Consider the following 27,885-nt stretch of genomic DNA (forward strand, 5'->3'; position numbering starts at 1 on the left):
GATTAGACTGGGATTCTACATTGACCTTGCCCTGTCGCATGTGTGACTAAGCTCCTCTTCCATATCGCCCTCTAACTCGAGAGAGGTTAAGAGTGTGTAAAATTGCTTCAAACAAAAGTTGTGTAGAATTTTATTATCTACAAATTTCATGATGAATACAAAAACGATTAGGGATACAGGCGGAGGAATATTCGAAAAGGAAGCATTTTTATCATATTCGAAATGTCAGATTAAGAAAGCCCCCCTGATTAGTGTCAGATTAATGGGGCAACACGTCTACAACACCGAGATTAACCATCTGTGTGAAAATCTGACATGCTCGAGTATGTACAAGTAACGATTTTTTTTTACATTTCCAAAGGACCTCTGTGATCTTGCGTCATATCCTCCAAAAATCTGAGCCGCTGGAATTTTTTTTTACCATTTTCAACCCTTCCGTACGGCCAGTCCCAGCGCGCAAACTGTCAGATAAGCATGAATTCATTATCAGAGACACGTAGGGCATAACTGTATCTTAATCTGACACGCTCGAGAAATCTGAAATATTTCTATTCAATATTTTTGCCAGCATTTTTTTAAACACCCTAGTCTCCTATGGTGTTTCTTACGAGTTTGATCATATGGCTGGCATCCAGAAATATCAGTATTTTCTCACCAGTTGCTGGGTTTGTGAACCATGGCTTAAAATCTGCAGAGAAAATGTTGAAATTTGCACCTAAATGTTGACACATTGAGAGGTTTGATGCTGCCCCATCAAAGGTAATAGAGTGCACTATGGCGCCTGACTCTTGAAGGAGCTCCAAACATTTAAATAATAAATTTGATCTTTCTTACCCAGTCAAACTTTTATTTGAAAAATAACCTAAGGGTATTTTCCAATGGTCATTAATTGCCACCGCCATTAACACCAAGGCATATGAGGCTTTCGTGCCCCCTCGTGCTGAATTGTTAATTCAGTTCCCATGTCCACTACTTCATAAAATCTACTTCCAGAGTAAACGATCTCATTGATCTTCATCTCGTCTATGACAATATTACAAAATGTTTTTTTGTTGGTACAAAAACTCTTCAGCGCACTTAATGCTTCCCTTGTGAATCCCATCTACCACACTGTACCAATTACGTATAGTAGATGTATGTGGCAATAAATTCTTCCAAGTTCTTCTTACATAATCATATGCTCCGGAGGAATAAAACTGCAGTTTGAGTGCAAACTTCCTCATTTCTTCAAAGTATGTTTTTTGTTTCCTCAACTTCCTATTTTTTATTCTTCTTTTTATGATATTTTGAAATGCACAGGTACACTATCCTATATTGAAAGGGAAGATTTAGTGCAGGTTGAGTAAAGTTAATTGACCTCTTCCTCCATGTTCTATGAAATCAGGATAGTGGATTTTAGGAAAATGGATAAGGGTGGTAGAAAAAATGTATATAGATTTAGAAATGAGTTTATTAATTTTTTATTAGATTGTATGTTACTTATAATTTTCTTAAGTACATATAGACTATAAAATGGAAATTTTTGTATTTTATCTTATAATTATATGTATTCTAGTCATTTTTATTTCTTAATAAATATGACCATTTGATCAATAATGTTTTTTGATGAAGGAACTTAACTTAACCATATTAAATTTTGAACTATTTCTTTGTTCGATATACTTACCAAAATCATTTCTACAACTTCTTCTGATATGAAGTTCTTCTTTTTCAGATGCTTCACAAGATCCTTCAAGTTCTCTACTTTATTTTTCAGTCTCAACGTCTGCAACATTGTCGCAATGCTCTAATAGTTAGTTCTATGTTCAGCAAAGTTTCTAAACATTCCCTCGACTTCTTGGAGGAATTTGTTACAATTGAACCATTACTGAACCTTTTTTTCAATAACAGCTGAAAAAAATTGTTTTATGTGGCTATATGAACAATCTATATCGCAGCATTGAGTATTAATTATTTATAACGTGCGTTCAAAAAAATTCGTCGTCAAGTAGGCTATGAAATTTTGAAGGCTGATATTCGGTGGCTGAACGTATGTCTTTCCTTGAATTACTTCATCTTCCCAAAATGTAAACAATGATGACATTAACCTATATATCGTAATTTTGTACGGAAAGGCACTTTTCAGAAAAGGTTACCTGTAAATTTCACCCAACTTTCGAAAATCATTTCTTTCATTGAGTAAGATGACAAGAATCCAAACAATCTGAGGCGGTTAGAAAAGTTCTTCGTAAAAATTTTAACCGTCCACTATTTTCATACGTAAGAGAAATGAATCTTGAATTGATCGTGGTAGTATGTTTTTTTGTAAGAAGGTTCTAGTTACTTCAATCATATGAATAAATCACAGTAAGATTCTCAATAAAATGTTTATTAATTCTCTATAAATATTGAATTGATTCAGTCATTACTGAAAATCCATGACTAAACTAAAAGAACTGAATTACATGAAAATAGCTATTAGACAATTTATTAAAATTCAATTCAGCTATAAAAAGGCATGATACTTTCTCCTTCATAACGTTCTGCTATTGAAGTTCCATAAAAGAAAGTAGGTCCACATTTTGCCTTTGACTGATGCATACTGACAGTTCAGTATGATGAGTATGATACTGAACTCCAATTTTTCTCGGATGCTACAAGGTAAGGTAATCACAACCTTTTCAGTTTTCTGATAACATGTCAATCTTTATGGAAACAAATGGACATCTTTTTTTCAAAATCGGGTGGCATATGCCAACGGATACTCCATCCACTTGAGATAAAATCTGAAGAGAGGTTTGTCGAGCTTCTGTCACCATGTTTTCATTATTACTGAACTCTAGAGTTTTCTTTTTTGGTATACCACTTCCTTTTTTGTTTGAACATACCTGTTTCGTCAACACATCGCAAAACAGTACAATGGAAAAATTCATTCTTAATAATCTACAGCAACATAGGCTTCAATGAAGTCGCCGAAACAGAATATTTCCATTTTCCTTCAATTTTCTTTCCAATTTTGAAGAAGAATTCAATAGTAAAAGTCTTTCACACGTCCGTAAAAACCATCTTTATAATTTGCTGATAATTTTAATTCAACAACAACCCAAAATGCTAAAATGACAGTTCACCTGGAAAATAGTAAAGCACGAGCAAAGAATTACGTTTAGACACGAAATATCGACGTTCAAAATTCCATAGCCTACTTGACGACGAATTTTTTTGAACGCACGTTACATACTCAAAGATCGTAGTTAATGCTTTTGTGCTTGGGGAACCGTAAATCATTCAAAAGCTTGAAAAATTTGATATAAGAGGCAGAAATCCCTTAAAGTGCCGTGAATGAATTTTTGATTCAAATGAAATCTTAAGAAAAGTACTGAACATATCGATATATTTCAGGTAATTCTATTGCCAGAGACATCACGAGTTAATATATTATATTTTACATTATTGGATATTCAGACTTACTTATTGTTTCTGTAGGATTCACTATAGGCGTGCCAAGCTCCATAGGACTGCCAACAAAATTGGTATTACAGATTCTTATTGGGTCCATCGAATCTGAAATAAATTTATAAAAATTGATATTCCCAATTTTTGGAAATGTAACATAAAAACGACGATTTTTTTGATTCGTAATAATGGAAACATCTACCAGTTCTGAATGATAAAATAAAAGGAAGTTATGTAATAATTCTGAAGCTTATTTCCACGAAGTATTTCATGGAAAAACACAGCTTTCATTCCGAATGAACCTATAAAACGATAATACTTTTAATTATCAATTCGCATGTTGTGGTCAGTTAGGAGATCTTTTCCATATATTTTCATCATGTCATTCATTCCTTCATTGCTGTATCCCGTTACCGAGAAAAAAACCTACAAAAAGATTGAAAAAAATTTTTGTTTTTAAAATCGGTGCTATCAAACCCTGATTTCTTAAGGCTAATTGCGACTTTACCCTCCTGTGACTGAAGAGACCCAGCCGTGATCTACAGATCCTTCCACACTCCGGGCATGTGTGGACCCAAGACCTCCACTGTGATCTATCTAAGGCTAGTTGTTCCCAGATATGATTGGCATTAACTGATTTTAGGGATTGATGCAGTATATAGTATATCCCTAAACCGCTTATACTGGCCTCCTGGTTTCCGAGCTCCCTCTGTGAATTCGCCGTACAGAGCTATTTTGGGAAGTCTTGTGTCTTGCATCCTCAGAATGTGGCCTCTCCATCTGAGTCGGGCTCTCGTTACTTGAGTCTCAATTGTTGTACAACTCGCGCGCTGCATTTGAAACTTTGTGAAACCATCGTTCAAGCTGTTTAATATGTCTCCTGTAGGGTGTCCAGCTTTCGCTTCCGTAAAGGAGCGTTGGGAGGACCACTGCTCTGTAAACAGCTGTCTTGGTCTTCAGATCGAGGTCGTGATTTTGAAATACTCTGTCCTTCAGCTTCCAGAATGCCCGTGATGCCGAATTGATACGGTTGTGTATTTCCGTGTCCAGGTTAGCCCTAGTATTTATGAAGCTTTCCAAGTATTTGAACTGCTCGACTTGTTCTAGTGTTTCATCCTCCAGGCTGATATCTGTTTGAACGCTTTCTGGCGGACTTACCAGGATTTTGTTTTTGTCAATATTAAGTCTAAGGCCCAAAGCTTCGTATATATGTTTATAGGTATCCAACATTATCTGTAGATCCTCTAAGCTGCTAGCGATAATTGCATAGTGGTCTGCATATTGTTCCGTGATAAACTTGGTACGGGTTTTTGCTTTGTGGCGCTTCAGGTTGAACAGGCCTCCATCAAATCTGAATCTTATTCCAACACCTCTTACAGGCTTACTCATGTCAGCAATTATCGAGACAGCTATGGCGAAAATATTGAACAGTAAAGGCGCTAACACGCAGCCTTGTTTTCTTCCACAGTTGGTTAAGAAATGGTTGGTTGTAGAGCTATTATTCTGTATTCTAGAGGTGTTATTGGTATGGAGGCTTTTACACACGGCTAAGAATCTTTCGGGTACTCCCATGATTTTCCATAACGCTTTCCGATTCACCGAGTCGAAGGCATTACTTAAATCGATATAGGCTGTATTTTTATCGGCCACACTAAGCAACGATACGCCCATGTAATTGTTGCAATTTGACGTATCGCCTTTGTTCTTATAGAGGTTGATATCTAAAGCGTCTCTGAAGTCTTGTGGCACTTCTCCTTGTTCCCAGATCTTGCGGAATAGTGTTAGGAGACTATTGACTATATGTCCATCCAGGGCCTTGAATATCTGCGCTGGAAGGCCGTCTAGACCAGGTGACTTATTATTTTTCATATCCTTTATCGCCGTTATTATTTCCGATATTGAGATTTCGTGAGCGAGCGTCTATACGCATCGGACTATACGCGGGGAGACGGTCTAAAATGGATAAATCCGAGTCATTATTTTGATTCAAGACCTGGGAGTAATGCTCCTTCCATCTTTCCAGAATTTTTCTATCATCAGTTAGGATGAAGGAAAGGAAAGTAAGCTTTTCTGCTTGGACCATAAACAGTTCCAATAGCTTCGGATTGGCGGAGCCAATGACTCCCAATCTCGTCGTTATAATCCGGTGGTGTTAGACACGCTCTCTTAGTAACTTTGGCTTGCGTTGGTATTTTGGGAGCATTGAGATCTTCATTCTCGGGAGCACCAGCATTCCAGATCTGCTCTGGGTTTAGTGACCAACACCTCTTCGAGATCTTTTCTTCTCACGATTCATCATGTGAAAATTATATGGATAACGTTAATAAATTATATTCTGACCTAGTTTTATTGAGGAGGAGAAATGAAACCCTTCCAATTAATATATATATATGATTGCTTTTTTCTTAATGAAATTACCACTATTAAAGTTTTGATTGGTTTTCTTTCATGTTCAAACATTAAATTATGAAAATGGAATAGCAAGTAAACTTATTTTATTTCTCGAAAAATTTTTTTTTCTTATGTTTCAGACCAAAAAAAAAAGTTCTCTATAAAAATTTATATATAAAATCCGATTGAGTATTGGAATTACCAAGATCTGCTTAGCAGCAGGCTCATTCGGCTGATGTGGAAATTTGTTTGAATGGCCTAAGCAGCCGTGGACAAGAATTTGCATGTTTTGAAGCACTCTTTAAATGTTCATTTTGCTGATAGAAAATATTACACACATCAGTGAACTTTTGAAAATGAAATTTGTTGTGGCTATGTGAATTAGAAAAGGGGGATCTTCAGAAATAACTACTCTCTATGCAATCCAAATTATTCAAATATAGAATGAAAAAAAAATTAAAGTCAACTGACCTTCTTTTAGGTGGTACTGCATTTGATTTGAGATATTTGGACTTGTAATCAGTCTCGGTAAAATGCTTGCTGCAGATCCACATTTTCTTCAAGTCATCTTCTTCTCTGATGATATGTATAGCATCTAAACCAATGTTGTTCATAGTTGGAAGCATCTTTTGGGAAACTAAAATTGTCGAATTAGCTTAAAGAAAAAATTCTCTAAATGTGAACTCACCGATGAAGCCTCACATTCTCTTTGTTTGTACTATACAAAACATCGCTTTATATTACCCATTTTTACTGAAAGAAAATTCAAAAACTCAATTTTCCGGTATTTATCTCGAAAATAAATTATGTATATGTTCACTTGATTAAAGTTACTTGTTTGGGGATCCCTGTGATCTGAATTCGGCCTAAAAAAACTATTTGAACTAAAGAACAATAAGAAACACATAACAATAACGAACAATAAAATAAATGAAATAAATTGCGGATATTGGTCGATTTGAAACTCTGAGGAAAACTGTTGTTTTGTTATTTGAATTATGTCCCATATGGTAACTAAAGCAACAGAATGACATGCCCCTTCTCTCATGCGTATAAGTTCACGAAGCATATGCGTACCTCGCCAGCGGGAGCTACACTTTTGCGTAGGTACTTTTTGGCGGAACGCTCAAATTCTATATCTTTATAGTTCTATGAAAACATCTGTCCGTCTTAGGTGCCGTTTCATGGGAGACTAGCTCAAACCAGCGGGTTTCGACAAAAATATTTATTGGTTCAACTTTCTTCAAATTCGCTTAAAAAACATAGTTGAAAGTTCCAAATATTGAATATTCCGCTGAAATATTTTCTATTTTTCAAACTTCGATTTGTTTCTTTGCTGTGATTTTGTATCACTTGTATATTTCAACAATGTCCTTATGTGTTGATTTTTGTAGAACTTCTGATGAAGAAATAAATCGATTCCGAAAGATCGAGTGCATAAAGAAAAACCACAGTAAATGTGTCTTAATGCTGTTTCCCAATAAATTGATTATTCTATTTTTCATGCCGTACTGAATCAAACAGGCGAAATATATGGGGTGTCCCAAATTGGATGTCCAGTGAGAGCACCTCTACAAGAGCTAGAGCAAAACCGATGACACGATCCTTTGAACGTTTGTTTTTGAGTTATTACCAGAAAATGGGATTTCGACTATTTCGAAATGTTCTCATAACTTTTTGTCTTTGAAGTCACAGATCTAAATCATGAACCTTCTACAGACTCTCATATATGTAGAATATATATAATATACGATTCTTTTCCTATTTAAAAATAATAAATTCGATAAAACTTTGTTACAAATTTTGGCGGGTGCGTAAATATGACGTTGTTTTTAAGTTGGGCTTACCACAATACACGGGAGTTTTTTTTCGCCGCAGATAAAATTAACATGAGGTGGAAATTCGATTCATTCAAATATTGAACGTAGGCGAGTCAACAAAAAGAGAGACAAACTTTGGAAATTATATTTTTGTACGACAATAGGTCGGATTACTGTTTCCTTTTTGTGAAAGAGTTTTCACTATATTCTTGGAATTGGAATATTCGAAGAGAAATCGTGAAATTTCCGTTATATACGGGATTCGAACGCTCGTTCATTACATCTGTCTGAAGCCGCCAACATCTAAGGTAAATGAAAGAATGAAATCGTGAATCAGACTAAAATTTTTGATAATTTTGCAGGCTTCAAATTTCCATCTACGTTTTCGACTCCATCTTCATCTGGATTATTAGAGATCACTAAAGGATTGTTATCTCGTTGAGATACCAATCTCAATCTCAAATTGAGAGTATCTCGTTGAATTGTTGTGCTTCCTGACCAAAGGCAACCTCCCTGTGTTGCAAGTCCACCCCCAACACAAAATTGAAAAGTACCCAACGAACTACTATTGGATGAGTACCATAATTTATTTTCCTTAACAAAACTTAAAACTTTATTGTGTTCACTATTTGTAAATGAATGCCGGCATTCATAACAATTTACAGGCACTGTAAAAGGTATTTGGTAGTAATTCAAGTAGAAGAGTTTTGTGCATTAAATCAATATATCACTGAATTTCCCGTGTTTTCAGTTTAATTCTGTCTAGATCGGATACTTTGGTGGTTTGAATCATAAATTTTCAGGGGCTTCAATATTTTCGAAAACCTCCTGTCGCCCTCAAAATAAATTCCTTCAATTTTTTTTAACCTACACCCTTCACCACTGAAATTTTGAGAAATTAACATCACCTCGAGCGCAAGCGATAGAATCGAGATATCCCGAACGATCATTCTTCGAGTTACCGAAGAGAGGCATTCTAGGGTCGGCAGGGTCGCTGCCTGCCGGACCTACATGTCCTACACCGTGCGAAGTATTGAGCCAACAATATCAACTTTCATCATAGTTTTGGTCTTTATTCTTTGAAAAGTTCTTGAAAAATTGTCGGAATTTCATTAGTATTATATATTCAGCACTCACGTTTATAAAAATTAACAAATACGATAAAAATTCGTTTTAAATAACAGCGATCTCTTGTAATCTGTTATGTGAAACTGAAACTATCGGATATTGGCGGAAAAAACATTAAATAAGAGGCTTATCTAATTTTAATTGTTATCCGAATGAAATTCCAACAAAAATTATTCAAGTTTGAAGCAATTTGACTCGATATGTTTACAATGCAGATTCGGCATGCCGTACCTGAATGAACAGAACGAACGGTCGGTCACTCGGTCGCTAGAGAAGGCATCTGCGGCGCTGTCTTCATTGCTCGATTGGAGATGAGCGTATTTTGTCTACGGACCGAGTAGATGTGGGATTTAAATTGAAACAGCGTATTTCAAAGAAGTTCCATATTCCATTGATATCATATACCTAATATTTTTATAAAATTTATTGAGAGCTATGTAATGTTTGGAGAATTTCTTATACATTATTATTTTACACAAGTGAGAATTCACATTTTTGCTGCTCGCGAAATTTTGGGTCGGCACTGCCGACCCTGCCGTCCCGCCACTGTTTGTTACGTAGGATCGTTATATCGATGAGATTAACCACTCAAAAAATCAGCGACTCGCATAGGGATCCAGGGGGTGATTCGTCATCCCCTAAATTTCAAAATTTTATAACACTATTCGCCGGAGCATAACCATATTTGGAATGTAGGATCTTTATATCGATGTGATTAACCACAAAAAAAATCAGCGACTCGCATAGGGATCCAGGGGGTGATTCGTCATCCCCTAAACTCCAAAATTTTATAACACGGAAACTATTAGCAAAAGACAAACAAAATAATATTAAAACCAAATTAATATATAAATATACTATTATTATAATAATGGCAAATGAAACTGAAAACACAATAAGCAAAATAAGGCAAAGCGCAATTAAAATAAATAATTTTTTCGGGCATTCGTATTTGCAAAAGTTTTAACAATATTAGCAATATCAGAGACTGGGTGTGAAAACCATGAAGTGCTTAAAGAGTTTTAGAACATGCAGAGTCCTCCCAGATTGAATTTCAATCTAGTTTCTATTTTTCATCTGCCCTTTAATTATATTCATTATTGTTTTATTAAATACGTTAATTTCAATCAAATCTTGATTTCTTTTAATGTGATGATGGATATTAGTATCGTCAAAGAAAATTTTTGGACGAGAAATCTTCTTTTTTGTGTAGAAATACCCGACTCCTTCGCTAAGTCAATAGCTTCAGTTATAATTAAATTAAAATCATCACGCATTTGTTTTATATTTTCATAATAAGCTTGCAATAGTTTGGATTCCTGCTCAATATTTTTCTCCTTATGTTGCACGAGTTTAGACACAGTGTCCACTTTTTTTAAAATATTTATTTCAATAATGAAACAATCGTTTGAAATTCCTCTAAATGATTTGACCTTGCCTCGGTGATTTCCGTTGGATTAGCAGAAATTAATATTATTTTCGAGAGAGCTTAATACCTATAGGGGACGATGGATATTGCGGACGCGGGGTAAAAGCAGACACAGGGATATCTACTAGATCCTTCTACATGCGCTCAGTTATCATGATCAAGTTATCTAGTTTCAATCATCTTTAGTGCGAATAAAATAGTTACTACCGGTGATCGTTCATACTTTTCCAAGATAAGTCATTTTAAAAAATTGTGTAATTTGTGATCTAATTTTGAGGATTTTTTATTTTGCTTGTGGTGTATATCGAAAAAGTGATGTCGAATAGTGAATAATTTCTATCGATTGTTTTGTTTCAATAGAGGTGATGCTCAAATAACATTCAACAAAATATTGTACTAGTCTCAAATTTTTGTTTTATTATTCTTGAAATGCCATTTGGGGTAATTGCGAACAAGGCAATCACTCCAGGTATGGAAAATAAAAAATAATAATAATTATTGTTTGTTTACAGATGTTTCGAAAATGTATATGAAAGACGTAGAAAAATAATTTTGCAACACAAAAAAAATTGACTTATTTTGTTTTTTCTGCTAACTACTATTACTTAGACCATGAATGTTTGTAAAATGCGGTAATTGGGTATACGAGAACTGTTCAGGTGGAACATCGTTCGAATAAGGTTTTATCTGTGCTTTCCGCAATTAATATTTACCTCAATTGAGTATTTGCGTGAGTACCCTAGACTGTCTGCAACTAACCCAACACATGTCTTTTACCCCAAATGATTCGAATAAATACGGACAGAAAGGGTTTTGTAGTTCTTGAAAAAATAAATTTTGTTCATTAATCCCGTGAAATTATGAATGATAATTCTATAGTTGATCAACCAAAGATTAATAAATCAATAAAATCAGACTGATAGGTTATTATCTACAAGTGTAATACTTCTTTTTCCTTCAGCGTCCGCAATTTCCCCATCGTCCCCTACATATTTTAAACGAAGATCTTCTAAAACATCATATCTTCAGGACCAACAAGTAAGTGCTATTTTTTTATTGTAATTTTTCATTTGTTTTGGTTTAGACTTCGAAACATAGACCATCGTTTGATGCTGTGACCAAAAAATACGAAGCAAGTCGTAAAAGTTCCTTATTTCTTCAACATCCTTAACTGAGTCATTTAGGATTGAATTTAAATAGGGAATATTCCTTCTGACGAAAATGATGTATTTTTTATAAAATATCTTCGAAACGTCACATTTTGAAATAACCATTTCAACCGTTTCCAAAAAAAAAATTATTTTTAGCACTTAGAATGAAAAATAAAAATGCGTATTTAAAGTTTAAAGCGTTTTGTGAGAATTGTACAAGCTGGCAACATCGACTGAAATATGCCTTGATAATGAAAGACAACAAATGCATTATCTTGATGAGAAACAAAGATGGCTGTCTATGAAGTCTGCGACGAACGAGGAAGGTCATAAAATTTTATGGGATTTTTATGGCCGGTTGCAGTTGAAGCTCGCCAGTAAGTACGCGCCTGTAGATCAACAGCTGTTATTTTATAAACAAGCTGATCGCACATTATTCTTTTCATTGTCTTGTATGCGCTGTTGCCAAATCTTAAACTCCGCACAAAGCGATTTGAATTTTAAAACTCCATATTTGAAGGATGATTTTGAATAGTTTCCACGGTGAATTTAAAAAAATCATGAATTAAACTCATATAGTACGAGATCCCGCTGCAGAATCACTACGTTCATTACGTACAGAGTCAAACACACATTTTTACATACGTTTATGGATAGGAGAGTACACTGATAACACCGCAGCCTGTCAAAAGTGGCCGCAAGTAATTTTAATTAAATTAATGTTAATCAATATTCGAAGAGAAATTTCGTTCACTCCGTATTGAAATAGAATATCATCCACATCATAGCAATGCATGTAAAGAATACTAAAATCCATGGCTGCCGTTGCACACTTGGCCGCAACTACCTCACAGCCAGGTGTAAGCAGGTAACATTTCGATGTATTTCTACGTTCATAACGTACACGGATGTTTTTGTAATGATATATGGCTGCCTGTGAAAAAATGGCCGCAAGTTGGGTCTGCCATCTGTTGAAAACGCGAGATATCCGAAATAAAGTGAAAAAGATGGCGCGCAACGCCACTCGTTAGATTAGGAATGTGTATGCTAGCCGTGTGAGTATTTAAAGCCATTGCGCATATTCATATTTATATATATTCATATTCATATTATCCTGATTCTCCATAGGTACCGAAGTACCCCTCAGAAGCTCCGTAAGCTTGTGCGAGTTCGGAGAATCAGTTGTGTTCTGTGCGTCGATAGATAGGGTCCCAATGAATACTCAAGAATCTTACCAGGGCTTCTTTAAAGCGAACATTTTTCAAACTTCTCAAAAGATCACTTGGTCTTGCAGCGGACCATTGATTATATACGGTATATCGATACCTTCTCGATTTTGCCTTTCAGAATCTTTGATAGAAGGCGTTAAATATCGATCAAATATTAAATGTACTTCACGAGCATTTTTATAGCAAATAATTAATATTGATTCAGCTAACTTTCCAAAGGCTTGTGGTAAAGTAGAACCGATTTGATATAATATAATAAAAACCATCAATAATTTCTATATCAATGTGTCCAGGATTAGCTGGTGTAGTCTTTGACATTATTTTTTTACTCAAAGCAGATTTATCTGTCTTCAGCATGTCACCTGAGCAGCTGAATAGTGAAGGAGGCATAGGTGCAAGAGGGAATGATAGGCAATACTCAATGTCGACTTTTTGATCGATAGCAATTGCTAGCAGTCGTCCGAAAACATCTCGTTTCATTTTAATGATCGTTTTATCTCCAACACTACTCTTAATACTTCTTTTCACACAGTCTGAAGAAAAGTTGTATATTTTGTTACGTCTTATTGGCCTTACGAATCTTTCAGAATCCTCAAAGCATTCGAAAAAGAAATTGAACTTTTGTTCTTGACCGAATAGTTTTATATTGAGCATTGCACCCGAACTCTCAATATTCTTATAGCGCCCGACGGAGGGTTATTACATAAATAATATCAACAGTGTTGTGTAAAACGAGCTCCAACACGTGGTTATAAGAATAATGCAGATGCACTCTTGAGAACCCCAGACTCCTTTCACACCACGGGTTTTTTCGTCGAGTTTTTAGCGGAAAACAACCGGATGAAAAATTATTCATCGGGTTTTATCCGTATGGTGGGAATCTCGCGGCGATAAGCGCCGCCGCCGCTTTCCGGTGCGAAACTAAACCGGAACACGTGTGAAAGATCCCATTATATCAGTGTAACTCAGAACATCGGGTAAAAACCCGACGGTAAAAACCCGATGGTGTAGAATGAGTCGAACTCTCTCTTACTTTATTTCGGATATCTCGCGTTTTCAACAGATGGCAGACCTAACTTGCGGCCATATATCATCATATTCGAAAAAAAATTAGCTTCAATTTGATATCAAAAACATCCGTGTACGTTATGAACGTAGAAATACATCGAAATGTTACCTGCTTACAACTGGCTGCGAGGTAGTTGCGGCCAAGTGTGCAACGGCAGCCATGGATTTTAGTATTCTTTACATGCATTGCTATGATGTGGATGATATTTTATTTCAATACGGAGTGAACGAAATTTCTCTTCGAATATTGATTAACATTAATTTAATTAAAATTACTTGCGGCCACTTTTGACAGGCTGCGGTGTTATCAGTGTATTCTCCTATCCATAAACGTATGTAAAAATGTGTGTTTGAGTCTGTACGTAATGAACGTAGTGATTCTGCAGCGGGATCTTAGACTAATACTTATTCAGTTTAAACTTGCATATGCAGTGATAACCCAAATTGAGGAGAATTCCCCATTGTGAGTCTCGCAACACCTTTATACACATTGCTCATGTTCGCAGCTCCAACATACCCTTCTTGAAACTTAGTTTGAGAAGTTGCATTGTGAAATAAATATTCAGTAATAGCTAGTGGCTAGTGGCCAGTCCTCTTAGCCACTAGCTATTACTGAATATTTCAAGAAGTTAGGACAAGAATACTAGTGATGAATTGTGAAATAAATAAAACTTCTGAAAACTCGATATTTATATTAGCATTAAACATTGATATCATACCTAATGCAAATTGAATGAAGTGCACAGTTCTTCTCACATCTGAGATTGCAATGTTGTGAGCATGTATGATCACGTTTTCTTTCTCGATTTCTTCGTTTCACTGCTTTTGATATCGGAAACTGCGTGTCTGAAAGTTTCTACGCTACTCGAATGTTCACTACGCATGTCTTCCTCGTTCAACGTCTTCAAGTAGTGCATGAAACCATCCCAACTTCTCGTTATTTTGTCTTGCAATTCGATGAACTGCTTACTCATTTCTATCCTCAGTTGATAAAACTCCGCCAACATCTTATCTTCAATTTTGTTTTTATATTGTTTGAGATATAAGTCCAAGTCTGATGCGAATCTGTTCAATTCCTCGCAGGAAATGGAATTCTTTTGAATATCTATTTGAGAGGCGCTTGGCGGAAGCATTTCGTGCAAATATATATTTTCCAGATTTTTCATCTCGCCTGCAATTGACATTATTGTACTGCTGAAGGGTGAAAAGATGGGATTGAAATCCCCTGCTGAAGCCGGCGGAGGTTTGCTTGCCAGCTCTATACTGCGTCTCGGGTTTTTCATTTCCACTAAATCGCTACCTTTAGTCGTCGGTCTACTGCTTATAGGAGATGTCGATGAAGGTTGGAAACATATTTTTCGCACTGAACCGTTGTAGGCAACAACTGTATTTATTGGCGAGGTTATTTTTCTCCGGTCGTACGATCTTAACTGGCCATCAATCGTACCGATCGCCATTTCATAAGAATTATGTAAAAGAGCCAATCCAGATATTGGGACGTTCAGATTACAACAGGATACGTATTCACTGCTTCTGAGATCATAATATATGAATTTTCCATCTAATCCTACAGTTGTTATATTTTCTCCGTGAAATTCTAGATCTGTAGAAATAAGTGGGTATAAGCATAACAATCTGAATGTGAACATTCATAATTAATATTGATTACAAAGAGGTAGGGAACAAAAGACAATAACAAGATAACTCGGAATCCCTCATTATTCTAAAAATGAGCAGCAATAATGTTCTCCACATGAAAAGTAACAATCCAAAGCCGACGGGACTAAATTGATTGAAGAATAATTTGATCCCCAATAAGCTAACAGAACCACTTTTGAATTTTGGATTTTCTTTGCGGCCATAATTTAGGCTAATTTATTACGCCAATTGAAAATTTCATTTAATAAAGAAAGAACAGAGATATTTTCATAACGAAGTTTTTTTCATCGTAACAGCTAACAAAAAATACGGACATATTATACAGGTACTTGGCAAAAAAAGTATACAGGGTGTCCCGTAAAGACCACGTCAAACGAAAACGGAAAGTAGATCAGAATGTGCTCTACCTGATGTGAAAAAATCGTTCACATGAAAGTCTCACAGTTTTCCAGATATTTGATGATTTATGAAAATGTTGAATTTTTTCACTTAAAATGCTTTCTCTCTTGCGGAAGCTACAATTGAATACTTTTCGAATCATTTTTTTTCCGTAAATTTTTTTTGAATGATTACTTCAATTCATGCAATGAAAAATACCACAAAATATTATACAGGGATGCTGAGAAAAAAAATTAAAATTCATGTTCTAAAGGAAGTTTTTTTTTGTGCTGAATTCTATCTGACGTGGTATAAAAAAAAGACACTAGACCTTTTCTGCATATTACGTTGAAAAGTTGCACATTTTGTGAGGATTCCGAAAAGGTAAAATACAGGTGATAACCTTCTTCACGACAAAAGATATTTGAATGTTTATCGAAAATGGAGCATTTCTGTGAAATTTTGTCACCTTGTTGTGCAGGTGCCAGAAAAGCCTTACAATTTTCATTCATTTTGAATTCATTAGGAAGTTTTGGATAACAGAAAAAAAAAAGGTTGGTATTTCATAATATTTTGTTATCCGGTTGTATACAATTGTTTTTTCGCCAGAATCTTGGTTTTATTCATATGTATCACATCTGATACATTGTGCATCAATGAGATGATTTTATTTTAGGTGGAATATGGAGCAAAAGAAGTGGTGCACTGATAAAGAGTTGGAAGAAATTATTGCACATTTGTCAGATAGTGAAGATGATTTCGATGTGGAAGATGAGGATGAAGAGGAAGATTTTTCACAGAATAATTTCGAAAATTCAATACTTTCTATGCCAATTGAGTTTCAGGATGGGGTAGTCTGCCAGAACTCGACAAAAAAGAAAGCTTATACATGTCCAACGTCCCAATATCATAAAAGAGTACAATAAACACATGGGCGGAGTTGATCTACTTGACAGTTTGATTGGACGCTACAAAATTAGAATGAGGACAAAAAATCGTACATGCGGTTGTTTTACCATCTCATCGATATGGCCATCACAAACGCATGGATTTTATATAGAAACAGCGAGAGAAAAAAAGGGGATAAATATCTGCCCCTAGCTAAATTCCGTGCCGAAATTGCCTATTGTTTGTGCAATCAGGAAAAACTTTATATACAAGAAAAAGGGCAAGACCAAGTGATCTTGAAAAAATGATTCAAGAAAAAACAATGCTCAGCTACTACATCATATATACCTCCAAAGGACGTTCGTCAAGGCGCCTATAATCACTGGCCACTTCATGACGAAAAAAGACAAAGATGCAAATTACCACGATGTTCATCATTCTACTCCATAAAATGTTCCAAATGTGGATTACATTTTTGTCTAAACAAAAACAATAACTGTTTTGTAAAATTCCATACTATTAATTAGAAACATTTTGAAATTATATGCATTATGACACAATGTATCAGATATGATACATTTGATTTTTTTGATATATTTCAATAAATTTACTGTTACGAATTTTTTTATGATTTTTTTCCCATTCTACTCAAGAAGATACATATCAAAATAATTTTTTTTTTGAGAAAAAAAATTGCGCAGTGTAGGGTTAAAATATCTGATTACATAATAATTTTAATCCCATTTTAGGCTCTCATTTGAACCTACTGCGGATTTTCCTTGAATGCGTTTAAAAAAAAAGGTTTTGGTTGGCTACCATTAAGCTAGCAGGACCAAATCGCTAATACAATATTTATCCAGAATTTGATTACACCTTAATTTCAGGTTTATTTGTTACCCACTTAATAAATTTATTGCTCTCCAATTATTGGAGGAATCGGATGCTACGCTTGCTAAACGATCAACTAGCTGGTTGGGTTATCGGAACCTCCAGTTTCTCCAATAATTGGAGAGTAAAAAAATTCTCATTAGGGTAATAAATTAGCCTGAAAGTATGGTGTGATTCTGGAAAATAGGTCTCAAAAATGAATAAAGGGTTCGAAATTCGGTATATGTATTTATAAACCCTCAAGGAACGATATTTCAAAAGCTTTTTCATTTGCAGGACTTGGAAGGGTGAATTTCACCCCCTCTCCTCAGAGTCCACAGAATAAATCGAAAATAGTTCTGAAAAATGAATAAAGGGTTTGAAATTCGGTGTATGTATTAACGAACCATCAAGGAACGATATTCCAAAAGCTTTTTCATTTGCAGGACTTGGAAGGGTGAATTTCACCCCCTCTCCTCAGAGTCCACAAAATAATTCGAAAATAGGTCTAAAAAATGAATAAAGGGTTTGAAATTCGGTGTATGTATTTATAAACCCTCAGGGAACGATATTCCAAGAGATTTTTCATTTGCAGGACTTGGAAGGGTGAATTTCACCCCTATTTCTAATAATAAAAAAAACATCGAAAATAGATCTCAAAAATGAATAAAGGGTTTGAAATTCGGTGTATGTATTTATAAACCTTCAAGGAACGATATTCCGAGAGCTTTTTCATTTGCAGGACTTGGAAGGGTGAATTTCACCCCTATTTCTAATAATAAAAACAAATCGAAAATAGGTCTCACAAATGAATAAAGGGTTTGAAATTCGGTATATGTATTTATAAACCCTCAGGGAACGATATTCCAATAGATTTTTCATTTGCAGGACTTGGAAGGGTGAATTTCACCCCTATTTCTAATAATAAAAAAAAAATCGAAAATAGGTCTAAAAAATGAATAAAGGGTTTGAAATTCGGTGTAGGTATTTATAAACCCTCAAGGAACGATATTCCAAGAGATTTTTCATTTGCAGGACTTAGAAGGGTGAATTTCACCCCTATTTCTGATAATAAAAAAAAATCGAAAATAGGTCTCAAAAATGAATAAAGGGTTTGAAATTCGGTGTATGTATTTATAAACCCTCAGGGAACGATATTCCAAGAGATTTTTCATTTGCAGGACTTGGAAGGGTGAATTTCACCCCTATTTCTAATAATAAAAAAAACATCGAAAATAGGTCTCAAAAATGAATAAAGGGTTTGAAATTCGGTGTATGTAATTATAAACCCTCAAGGAACGATATTCCAAGAGCTTTTTCATTTGCAGGACTTGGAAGGGTGAATTTCACCCCCTCTCCTCAGAGTCCACAGAATAAATCGAAAATAGGTCTGAAAAATGAATAAAGGGTTTGAAATTCGGTGTATGTATTAACGAACCCTCAAGGAACGATATTCCAAGAGCTTTTTCATTTGCAGGACTTGGAAGGGTGAATTTCACCCCCTCTCCTCAGAGTCCACAAAATAATTCGAAAATAGGTCTAAAAAATGAATAAAGGGTTTGAAATTCGGTGTATGTATTTATAAACCCTCAGGGAACGATATTCCAATAGATTTTTCATTTGCAGGACTTGGAAGGGTGAATTTCACCCCTATTTCTAATAATAAAAAAAATTAATCGAAAATAGGTCTCAAAAATGAATGAAGGGTTTGAAATTCGGTGTATGTATTTATAAACCCTCAAGGAACGATATTCCAAGCGCTTTTTCATTTGCAGGACTTGGAAGGGTGAATATCACCCCCTCACCTCAGAGTCCACAGAATAAATCGAAAATAGGTCTTAAAAATGAATAAAGGGTTTGAAATTCGGTGTATGTATTTATAAACCCTCAACGAACGATATTCCAAGAGCTTTTTCATTTGCAGGACTTGTAAGGGTGAATATCACCCCCTCACCTCAGAGTCCACAGAATAAATCGAAAATAGGTCTCAAAAATGAATAAAGGGTTCGAAATTCGGTATATGTATTTAGGCTTTTTTATCTGGTCTAGGGTATGATTCTCTTTCAGACAAAAGTAAACCTATATTTCCCTTCTTCTTAATGGTGTTGTTAATAAAACTCGAACTCTATTTACAAGTTTATTAACAAATGTACACGTTGGATTCACTCTACACAATATATTGTGACCGATTGCTGACTATTTTCGTCTTTACTTCAAAACAAAACTCTAATCGTCTAATCGCCTAAACATCTAAAAGTATTGAATCGTCTATTCGTCTTTCGTCTATATTCAAAACTTAACCCGACACTTAGCGAATCAATCTGAATCTATATCTGAATCTATCTCTGAATCTCTGAATCTAACTCTCTGAATCTGAATCTCTGAATCTCAATCTCTGAATGTTTTCCGGAAAGAACAATGATTTTGAAGCTTCAAGGCCCACCCACATTTCTGATTGGAAAACTTAGGGGATGTCTCTTTTACTTTTGGACCAATGGGACTCCAGCAGTACCAAGTCTTGGGATGGTACTTACCCCGTCTTCAAATTGTCCCATCAATCAGCAAACGTCATCTGGCGTATCTCAATGTTAAAAGAAGCTTCACGCCAGCGTCAATGACTTAATGTTACACATGCTTTAGAAATCTGCTTTTCTTCAAGGCGCAAATCTGTGACCTATTTTCTTCAACGAAAGACTTCGGAAAGTTCGAATTTCTAAAGTCTTCCATGAACGACAACATTTATTTACAATATTCACCCCCTATCCTCAGAGTCCACAGAATAAATCGAAAATAGGTCTTAAAAATGAATAAAGGGTTTGAAATTCGGTGTATGTATTAACGAACTCTCAAGGAACGATATTCCAAGAGCTTTTTCATTTGCAGGACTGGGAAGGGTGAATTTCACCCCCTCTCCTCAGTGTCCACAAAATAATTCGAAAATAGGTCTAAAAAATGAATAAAGGGTTTGAAATTCGGTGTATGTATTTATAAACCCTCAACGAACGATATTCCAAGAGCTTTTTCATTTGCAGGACTTGGAAGGGTGAATTTCACCCCCTCTCCTCAGAGTCCACAGAATAAATCAAAAATAGGTCTTAAAAATGAATAAAGGGTTTATAAATACATACACCGAATTTCAAACCCTTTATTCATTTTTGAGACCTATTTTCGATGTTTTTTTTATTATTAGAAATAGGGGTGAAATTCACCCTTCCAAGTCCTGCAAATGAAAAATCTCTTGAAATATCGTTCCTTGAGGGTTTATAAATACATACACCGAATTTCAAACCCTTTATTCATTTTTTAGACCTATTTTCGAATTATTTTGTGGACTCTGAGGAGAGGGGGTGAAATTCACCCTTCCAAGTCCTGCAAACGAAAAATCTCTTGGAATATCGTTCGTTGAGGGTTTATAAATACATACACCGAATTTCAAACCCTTTATTCATTTTTAAGACCTATTTTGGATTTATTCTGTGGACTCTGAGGTGAGGGGGTGAAATTCACCCTTCCAAGTCCTGCAAATGAAAAAGCTCTCGGAATATCGTTCCTTGACGGTTTGTAAATACATTCACCGAATTTCAAACCCTTTATTCATTTTTGAGACCTATTTTCGATGTTTTTTTTTATTATTAGAAATAGGGGTGAAATTCACCCTTCCAAGTCCTGCAAATGAAAAATCTCTTGGAATATCGTTCCTTGAGGGTTTATAAATACATACACCGAATTTCAAACCCTTTATTCATTTTTTAGACCTATTTTCGATTATATTTCGAATATCCATTTTATGGCTGGTACTGACACTTCAACATTCTTGGAATAAAAAATCTTTCAAATAGTATTTATCATCTTCTAATGAATAAACACTTTGGGTTGAAAGAATTCATTCATTTCCGAGACCTAATACCGATTTCAGTAAGCATAGTACGCGAAAAAAAAAGTACCCGACGCCACTGGTCAAACGGCCGCTAGATCTGAAGTGGCTGCTGGAAAGTGGCTGCTAAGTTCACACCGGTTATCGAGAGAGCTTTTGATAGATTATGGCACGAAGGCCTAATCTACAAGATGAAAAAAGCAGGATATTCGACCAAGCTGTGCAAGATTATAAGGAACTATCTGAGGAATAGAAACTTTTATGTGAAGATAGATGGAGCAACCTCTCAAACCAGACAATTGGAAGCAGAAGTGTCTCAAGAATCGGTACTTGGACCTCGGCTTTACGTAATATACGTTCATGATATCCCGACGAATGCTAGAAATATGCTCACCTTGTACGCAGATGACACAGGAATAGCGTTCAGACATCGACGCCCAGAGATCATACACCAGAGACTGCAGGAAACCATAGATAAATTACTCAAATGGTGCATCAAATGGAAAATCCAAATCAATGGAAGAAAGACTCAAGCAATATTACTGCAAAAAAGAAGATTTAGGATGGAAGAAAACCTTGAAGTTGATAAAGGAGAGTTTGAATGGAAAAATGAAGCAAAATACCTAGGAGTGAAGCTTAACAAATCTCCGGAAACACCCGGACGCCCAGACCAGTGGCGTCCGGATCGATTCAGTTTTATCATACGAATTCGATGTATAATGGGAGGAATAGTGGGAATATCAGTGGAATAAAGATTTTCTATATTTGATCAATTAATTCTACAAAGAGTGAAGTCATCTAGGAAATTAACCTATAGAATCGGACTAGTTTTTATTCACATTACGTTAATTTATCAATGTCGGCATGAAGAAAATGGATAATGAATATACTGTATCCACCAAATTTGAATAAAAAGTATGTCTTGGCAATATCATTAATTAGCGAAAAGAAACTTGACATCCGATGGGCTTCAGGGGTTGAATTTTCAACCCTTAACTGTAATGGTCGTATTCCGATGTGAAGGCGTGATCCTTGCATAATCAAATTTGGAGTAAATATTCTTCAGGACAATATCATTAATTAGCGAAAAAAAAACTTGACTTCCGATGGGCTTCAGGTGTTGAATTTTCAACCCTTAACAGTAATCAGTGGCGGCTCGTGGTCATGAGAGCTGAGGAGGCTAAGGCAGGCTGCACACTGACGAAACTGGTTTCAAGAAACCGGTTTCATGAGTGATGAAACTCAAGTTTCGTAAAACCAGTTGATAAGAAAATTGAAAGATGAGTACACTGAGTTTTAAGAAACTACAATTTCATAACGTTGCCCAACTGCATTTCACGCAACTCTGCTAGCACGGTTGCATGTAACTACAGTTTGTTGTAAACCTCCGTTGGCGTGAGTTGTGTATTTAATATTTGCAGCTTGCAGCAAAAAGCGATGCCTGAAGATCAAGTTTTCAACACAAAACTCGTGGAAGCTGTAGAAAAGCATCCGTGCTTGTACAATCACAATTTCCTTTTTCGTAATGTGGGGACCTACTAACTGTAGCAAGTGATCAAAAGCAGACTCCGACATTCGATAAAAATTTTGAAATTTCACTGGGTCTTGATGCAGTTCTTTGGCCACTACACAATTGCTGTGACATCTGTCCTGATTAGGGGATGAACCCAGTACTTCCGCTTCTTTTTTCTGTTTCGATACCACCACCACAACACTACAAGGTCCTCATCATCCGACGACATCTCAGAAACTGCTCATGTGGCAGTTGCGTCAGTGTACTGCCGAGTATGAAACCAGTTTTATGAAACTAGTTTCATAAAACCGGTTTCATAAAACCAGTTTCGTCAGTGTGCAGCCTGCCTAATAGTTTTCGAGGAGTGTTGGAACAAACTCTTATCAGTCAATAAAGTATACTTCTTCAATATAATGAAAAGTTGCCAGTTCTAAGACTAATTTTCAATGCAAGAGGATGCTATATGCTCCTTTGACTTGTTATGCCTTTCCATAGAACGCGGTATATTTTTCAAATCTGAAAACCCCGTTTTGAACCATGAAGTATATTCAGTTTGATGAGAAAATAGTAAATATGGCCAGCAGAATAATTTTTCCCGTTTGATCGATCCAATTAACCAATCACATTTATCGTACCAAACAACACTGAAACCTCTTTTTTGACGATTTTCGGTAGACTTTAGTGTAATTAAATTTGGTGGAGGTCTTGTAAAGGTTTTAACAACGTGTACAGTTAATTCTCAATATTCAATTCCATTTTATTTTTTGATCCGTATCAGTACTTACGCCCTAACAAAACAACCTATCTTATCAAGAATATATCACAAACCCGAAGTTCCAGTTCTCCACGAAGTCGTTACATTCAAATTGAAAATTGAAATCATCAAACTACCGCCGGACAACGCCCCTACCGCCGGAGATCAAGCGAATATAGTCGAAGACGGCACGAAAGAATCGATGGGAACAGGGGAGCTGTGCCTCCCCTGGTACATTTTACGGGCGAATATGGTACAGTAAGTCAGCTGAATTCTTGTTCGGCTAGTATGTGAGTCTAGAGAACGTATGCGTGAGTTACACTATCAACGGAAGCAGCAGGCCCAACAGCCTCCGTCCGAATAGGCACTATAGGCAGTCCTAGGAAATATTCACATTCGACGCGGCGGATGCGTACGCGGCCGGTGGATGTTGATTGTATGATTGTTATGCTGGATTTTTATGAGCGGAGGACCGAAAAATGAACTAATTTTCATCTGAATATCTAGTTCAGGTGTTCGGATAATTTATATAGAAATTACTTTCTGAAAATGAGGACATGCCCGAAGTGAATGTATTTTAGCTCTAAGCTTTATGAGGAGGCTTAGCCTCCCTTGCCTCCTCTGACGAGCCGCCCTTGACAGTAATGGTCGTATTTCGATGGGAAGGCGTGATCCTTGCATAATCAAATTTGGAGTAAATATTCTTCAGGACAATATCATTACTAAGCGAAAAAAAACTTGACTTCCGATGGGCTTCAGGGGTTGAATTTTCAACTCTTAACAGTAATGATCGTATTCCGATGGGAAGGCGTGATCCTTGCATAATCAAATTTGGAGTAAATATTCTTCAGGACAATATCATTAATTAGCGAAAAAAAAATTTGACTTCCAATGGGATTTAGGGGTTGAAAATTCAACCCTTAACAGTAATTGTCGTATTTCGATGGGAAGGCGTGATCCTTGCATAATTCAATCCCTGAAGCCCATCGGAAGTCAAATTTTTTTTTCGCTAATTAATGATATTGTCCTGAAGAATATTCATTTTAAATTTGGTTATGCAAGGATCACGCCTTCTCATCGAAATACGACAATTACTGTTGAGGGTTGAAAATTCAACCCTTGAAGCCCATCGGAAGCCAAATTTTTTTTTCGCTAATTAATGATATTGTCCTAAAGAATATTTATTCTGAATTTGCTTATGCAAGGATCACGCCTTCCCATCGAAATACGACCATTACTGTTAAGGGTTGAAAATTCAACCCCTGAGGCCCATCGGAAGTAAATTTTTTTTTTTGCTAATTTGATATTGTCCTGAAGAATATTTATTCTAAATTTGGTTATGCAAGGATCACGCCTTTCCATTGAGAATTAATTGATCAAATATAGAAAATCTTTATTCCACTATTCCTCCCATTATACATCGAATTCGTATGATAAAACTGAATCGATCCGGACGCCACTGGTCTGGGCGTTCGGGTGTTTCCGGAGATTTGGTCTGCTATCTTTGGCCACTCTTTTCACATCGGTGTTTTCGACTTCGATTTTCAAAAGACGGATAATGGCCAGAACCGCATTCTTCATTCTTCTGTTGTTTTCAAGTTATAAGTGATACGCCATTTTTCTGCTCTTTGAATTGGTAGGTCTATTTCGTCAAGTTTCGGTGATATCATTGAATACTCAAAGGTAATATCGAAAAACCAATGGAATAATCTACAGTTACTTTTTATGTATTATAGTATTCAGTGGCGTAGAGTTTTTCAGTTCGCCACTTCAGTGATATAATGAAAAGTGTCATTTCTAAATATAAAATAGGTTTTTTCACATATTCGAGTCCTATATTTTATTTTAGAATTTATAATAAACGTCGTGTGTCTAATTGTACTTGTAATATGAAAATCTCAAAACCTAGTTCAAGAAAATTCCTGACTGCAGAAGATCCTTACGGAATGAAAGTTATGCTTTCCAATTTTTTATCATACCTGTTATCGTTCCAGCGTGATCTCTCCCGGTGACTAATGTGACTCCTTCCGCAGTATTCCAAACGCTCATTGTTCCCTCTTTGCTTGCCATTGCTAACAAATCTGACTGAATTTTATTGAACGCCATGGCAGAGAGGGAATTTGAATAAGGAACAATGTAACAGGCGCAGGGCTGCGGATTCGACGTGTACAAGACGACTTGCCCGTTAGCGCATCCTACTGCGAGACAGGTGTCTTCGTAAGAGAAATCCATGAAATTCACTGAAGACGTAACCGCTTGGTATTCATTGATTATTCTCTTTTTCTTCAGGTCGTAAATGCAAACAGTTCCGTCTAGTCTCCCGAAAGCCATAGATGCCTTACTCGTGTTCGAAAATACTCCGGCTCTTGCAGATATAGTTTTCAGTATAGAAGTGAGTTCCAACCTTTTTTCAACTTTTGAAGAAACCGAGAGGATGAAAGGGTTTTGTTTATCCTTAACAACCAGCAACGATTTTCCATCGTTGCTCCACGAAATTGTTTTTATGGCCACGCAATCCTCAGGCGTTTCGTAAAATCCTGCGATGGTGATTTCTGGCCAATTATATAGTTTCAAATCTTTCGAACATGTTGCCAAAGTCATTTTGATGAGAACACTCGGAATTTCTTTATTTTAGTCGACCTTCAAGTCTCAATCCAACAGTAGAATAGACTTTATATTGAATTTTCTGACATTAGAGCAACGCGTACTGAAATCTTTATTTCAGTGGTTCACTGTTGATCTAATTTTCTTCTTATTTTTCCTTATGAAAAATATCTAGTTGAAAATGCATAAAATTTTCATCGAATTCATGTGCCCGAAACTTGATGAAAATCCGAAATTGAACTTGAAACAGATTATATGATTTTCACAAAAGTGAGTTTTTAAGCCACGATACATCTTTCGCTATCAAAAACGCATCTACGGTTGGGAGAAGGCATTGAGATATTGGGTTTAATGGTGAAGGTCAAATATTTAGCCTCACTCACTCCGATGCTGAGTTAATCGAAATTTAAATTTTTGGGTCGTTTGTCCAATGTAGGACTTAACACACATCGGGCATGGGACTGAGTAAAGATAATTACAAGATCGATCTTTATTTTTTATTTTTATTTATTAATTCAACGGCTCAAGACCTTTTTAAAAATCTTATCCTTGAAATTGGATAGTGAAAACAATAATTTGTTCTTGCTGGTGCTGGGTTGAACAAATTAAATCCGGATAGATCTATCTGGGGCATACAAGTTGAATTGAGACAATAGTTCGGGGGTATACAGAAGTCCTTGGAAGTGCTTTGCTGCGAAGATCATATCCGCGTGAAATTTACTAGTTCTCAAGGAGGACAGCTACCTCTGCATTCGACTCGCAGAAAAGGAGTCGACCGAGAATGTGCCCGTTCTAACTGCTACATATTGGATAAATTTGTTTTGCATCCTCTCCAGGAATAGGATGTCGGGCACCAAACGATGGTGGCGAACTCCAAAGTAGATCTCACAAGAGCGATGTAAAGATAGTGAAGGGTCCCGATGCTGAAATCTCTAGTGCTCCTTAAAATAAAATCTTGGGAGATTTTGTAGAAATGGTCTGAATAAGTGGTCCGAAGGATTATTGTCTATCATATGAAATACCCAAGTCCCAAGTCCCTAACTACGAACACTCTCCTGATGGGCACACCTCCAATAAAATAATAGAACGCTCTGAACGGGAGGTAGTAAGGGATTGACACTTGATTATATTTATCGACAGACAGTTGGTAGCCCACCACTCATCGACGGCTTGTACATCCGTCTCCAAGTTAGCAATGTCAGATAACGAGCCAACGGAAAGGAAAAGTTTAAGATCGTCTGCAAACAGTAGGAATCTGATTAAATAAATGAAAAGTCTGATATCATTGATAAAAATCTAAAATACCAACGGCCCAAGATGGTTTCCCTGAGGAACGCCCGACGTAACTGAAATTGGAAATGAAAATGTACCACAAATCTTAACTAATCGGGTTATTTCTGAGAGGTAGGGCATAAACCAAAAATATAATTCCTCGTGCAAACCTAGAGCTCTAATCTTCCTTCCCATAATTGAATGTGAACCACTGTCGTAGGCTTTGGCAATATCTGTATAGATGACCTAGAGATGATTCTCGAGGGCTTCAAGAACATACTGGACGAAAACAAGTAGATTAGTCTCAACACTTCTGTCCTGAAAAAAAACAGAGTTTTTCCGAAATGATTTTATCATATGTACTGGGTTATGAGGTGGTGGAGTTTTCTTGTATGTGAATAATAGGGTTCGGTTCGAAATAAGCTATT

The 27,885-nt window shown here is 36.0% G+C and overlaps 2 protein-coding genes across 4 annotated transcripts in view; one reads left to right on the plus strand and one right to left on the minus strand.

Moving 5' to 3' along the window:
- Positions 1–27,885, plus strand: part of LOC123307700 — a 322,483-nt gene that overhangs the window by 67,733 nt on the left and 226,865 nt on the right. The window contains exon 2 of one of the 3 annotated variants that reach the window (XM_044890107.1): positions 11,162–11,238. The exons of the other annotated variants lie outside the window; for them this stretch is intronic. The gene's annotated coding sequence lies outside the window, so the exon portion shown is untranslated. The remainder of the gene's footprint in view (positions 1–11,161; positions 11,239–27,885) is intronic. 3 annotated transcript variants of the gene reach the window in all.
- On the minus strand, positions 14,325–26,283 carry LOC123307702 (protein NEDD1-like). The gene is made up of 2 exons (XM_044890109.1): positions 25,561–26,283; positions 14,325–15,251 (listed from the first exon to the last, which is right to left on the minus strand). The coding sequence occupies exons 1-2, from the start codon at positions 26,180–26,182 to the stop codon at positions 14,437–14,439; spliced, it is 1,437 nt and encodes a 478-aa protein (XP_044746044.1). The 5' UTR covers positions 26,183–26,283; the 3' UTR covers positions 14,325–14,436.

This window comes from Coccinella septempunctata, chromosome 2, assembly GCF_907165205.1.
Source record: "Coccinella septempunctata chromosome 2, icCocSept1.1, whole genome shotgun sequence".
Lineage (NCBI taxonomy): Eukaryota > Metazoa > Arthropoda > Insecta > Coleoptera > Coccinellidae > Coccinella > Coccinella septempunctata.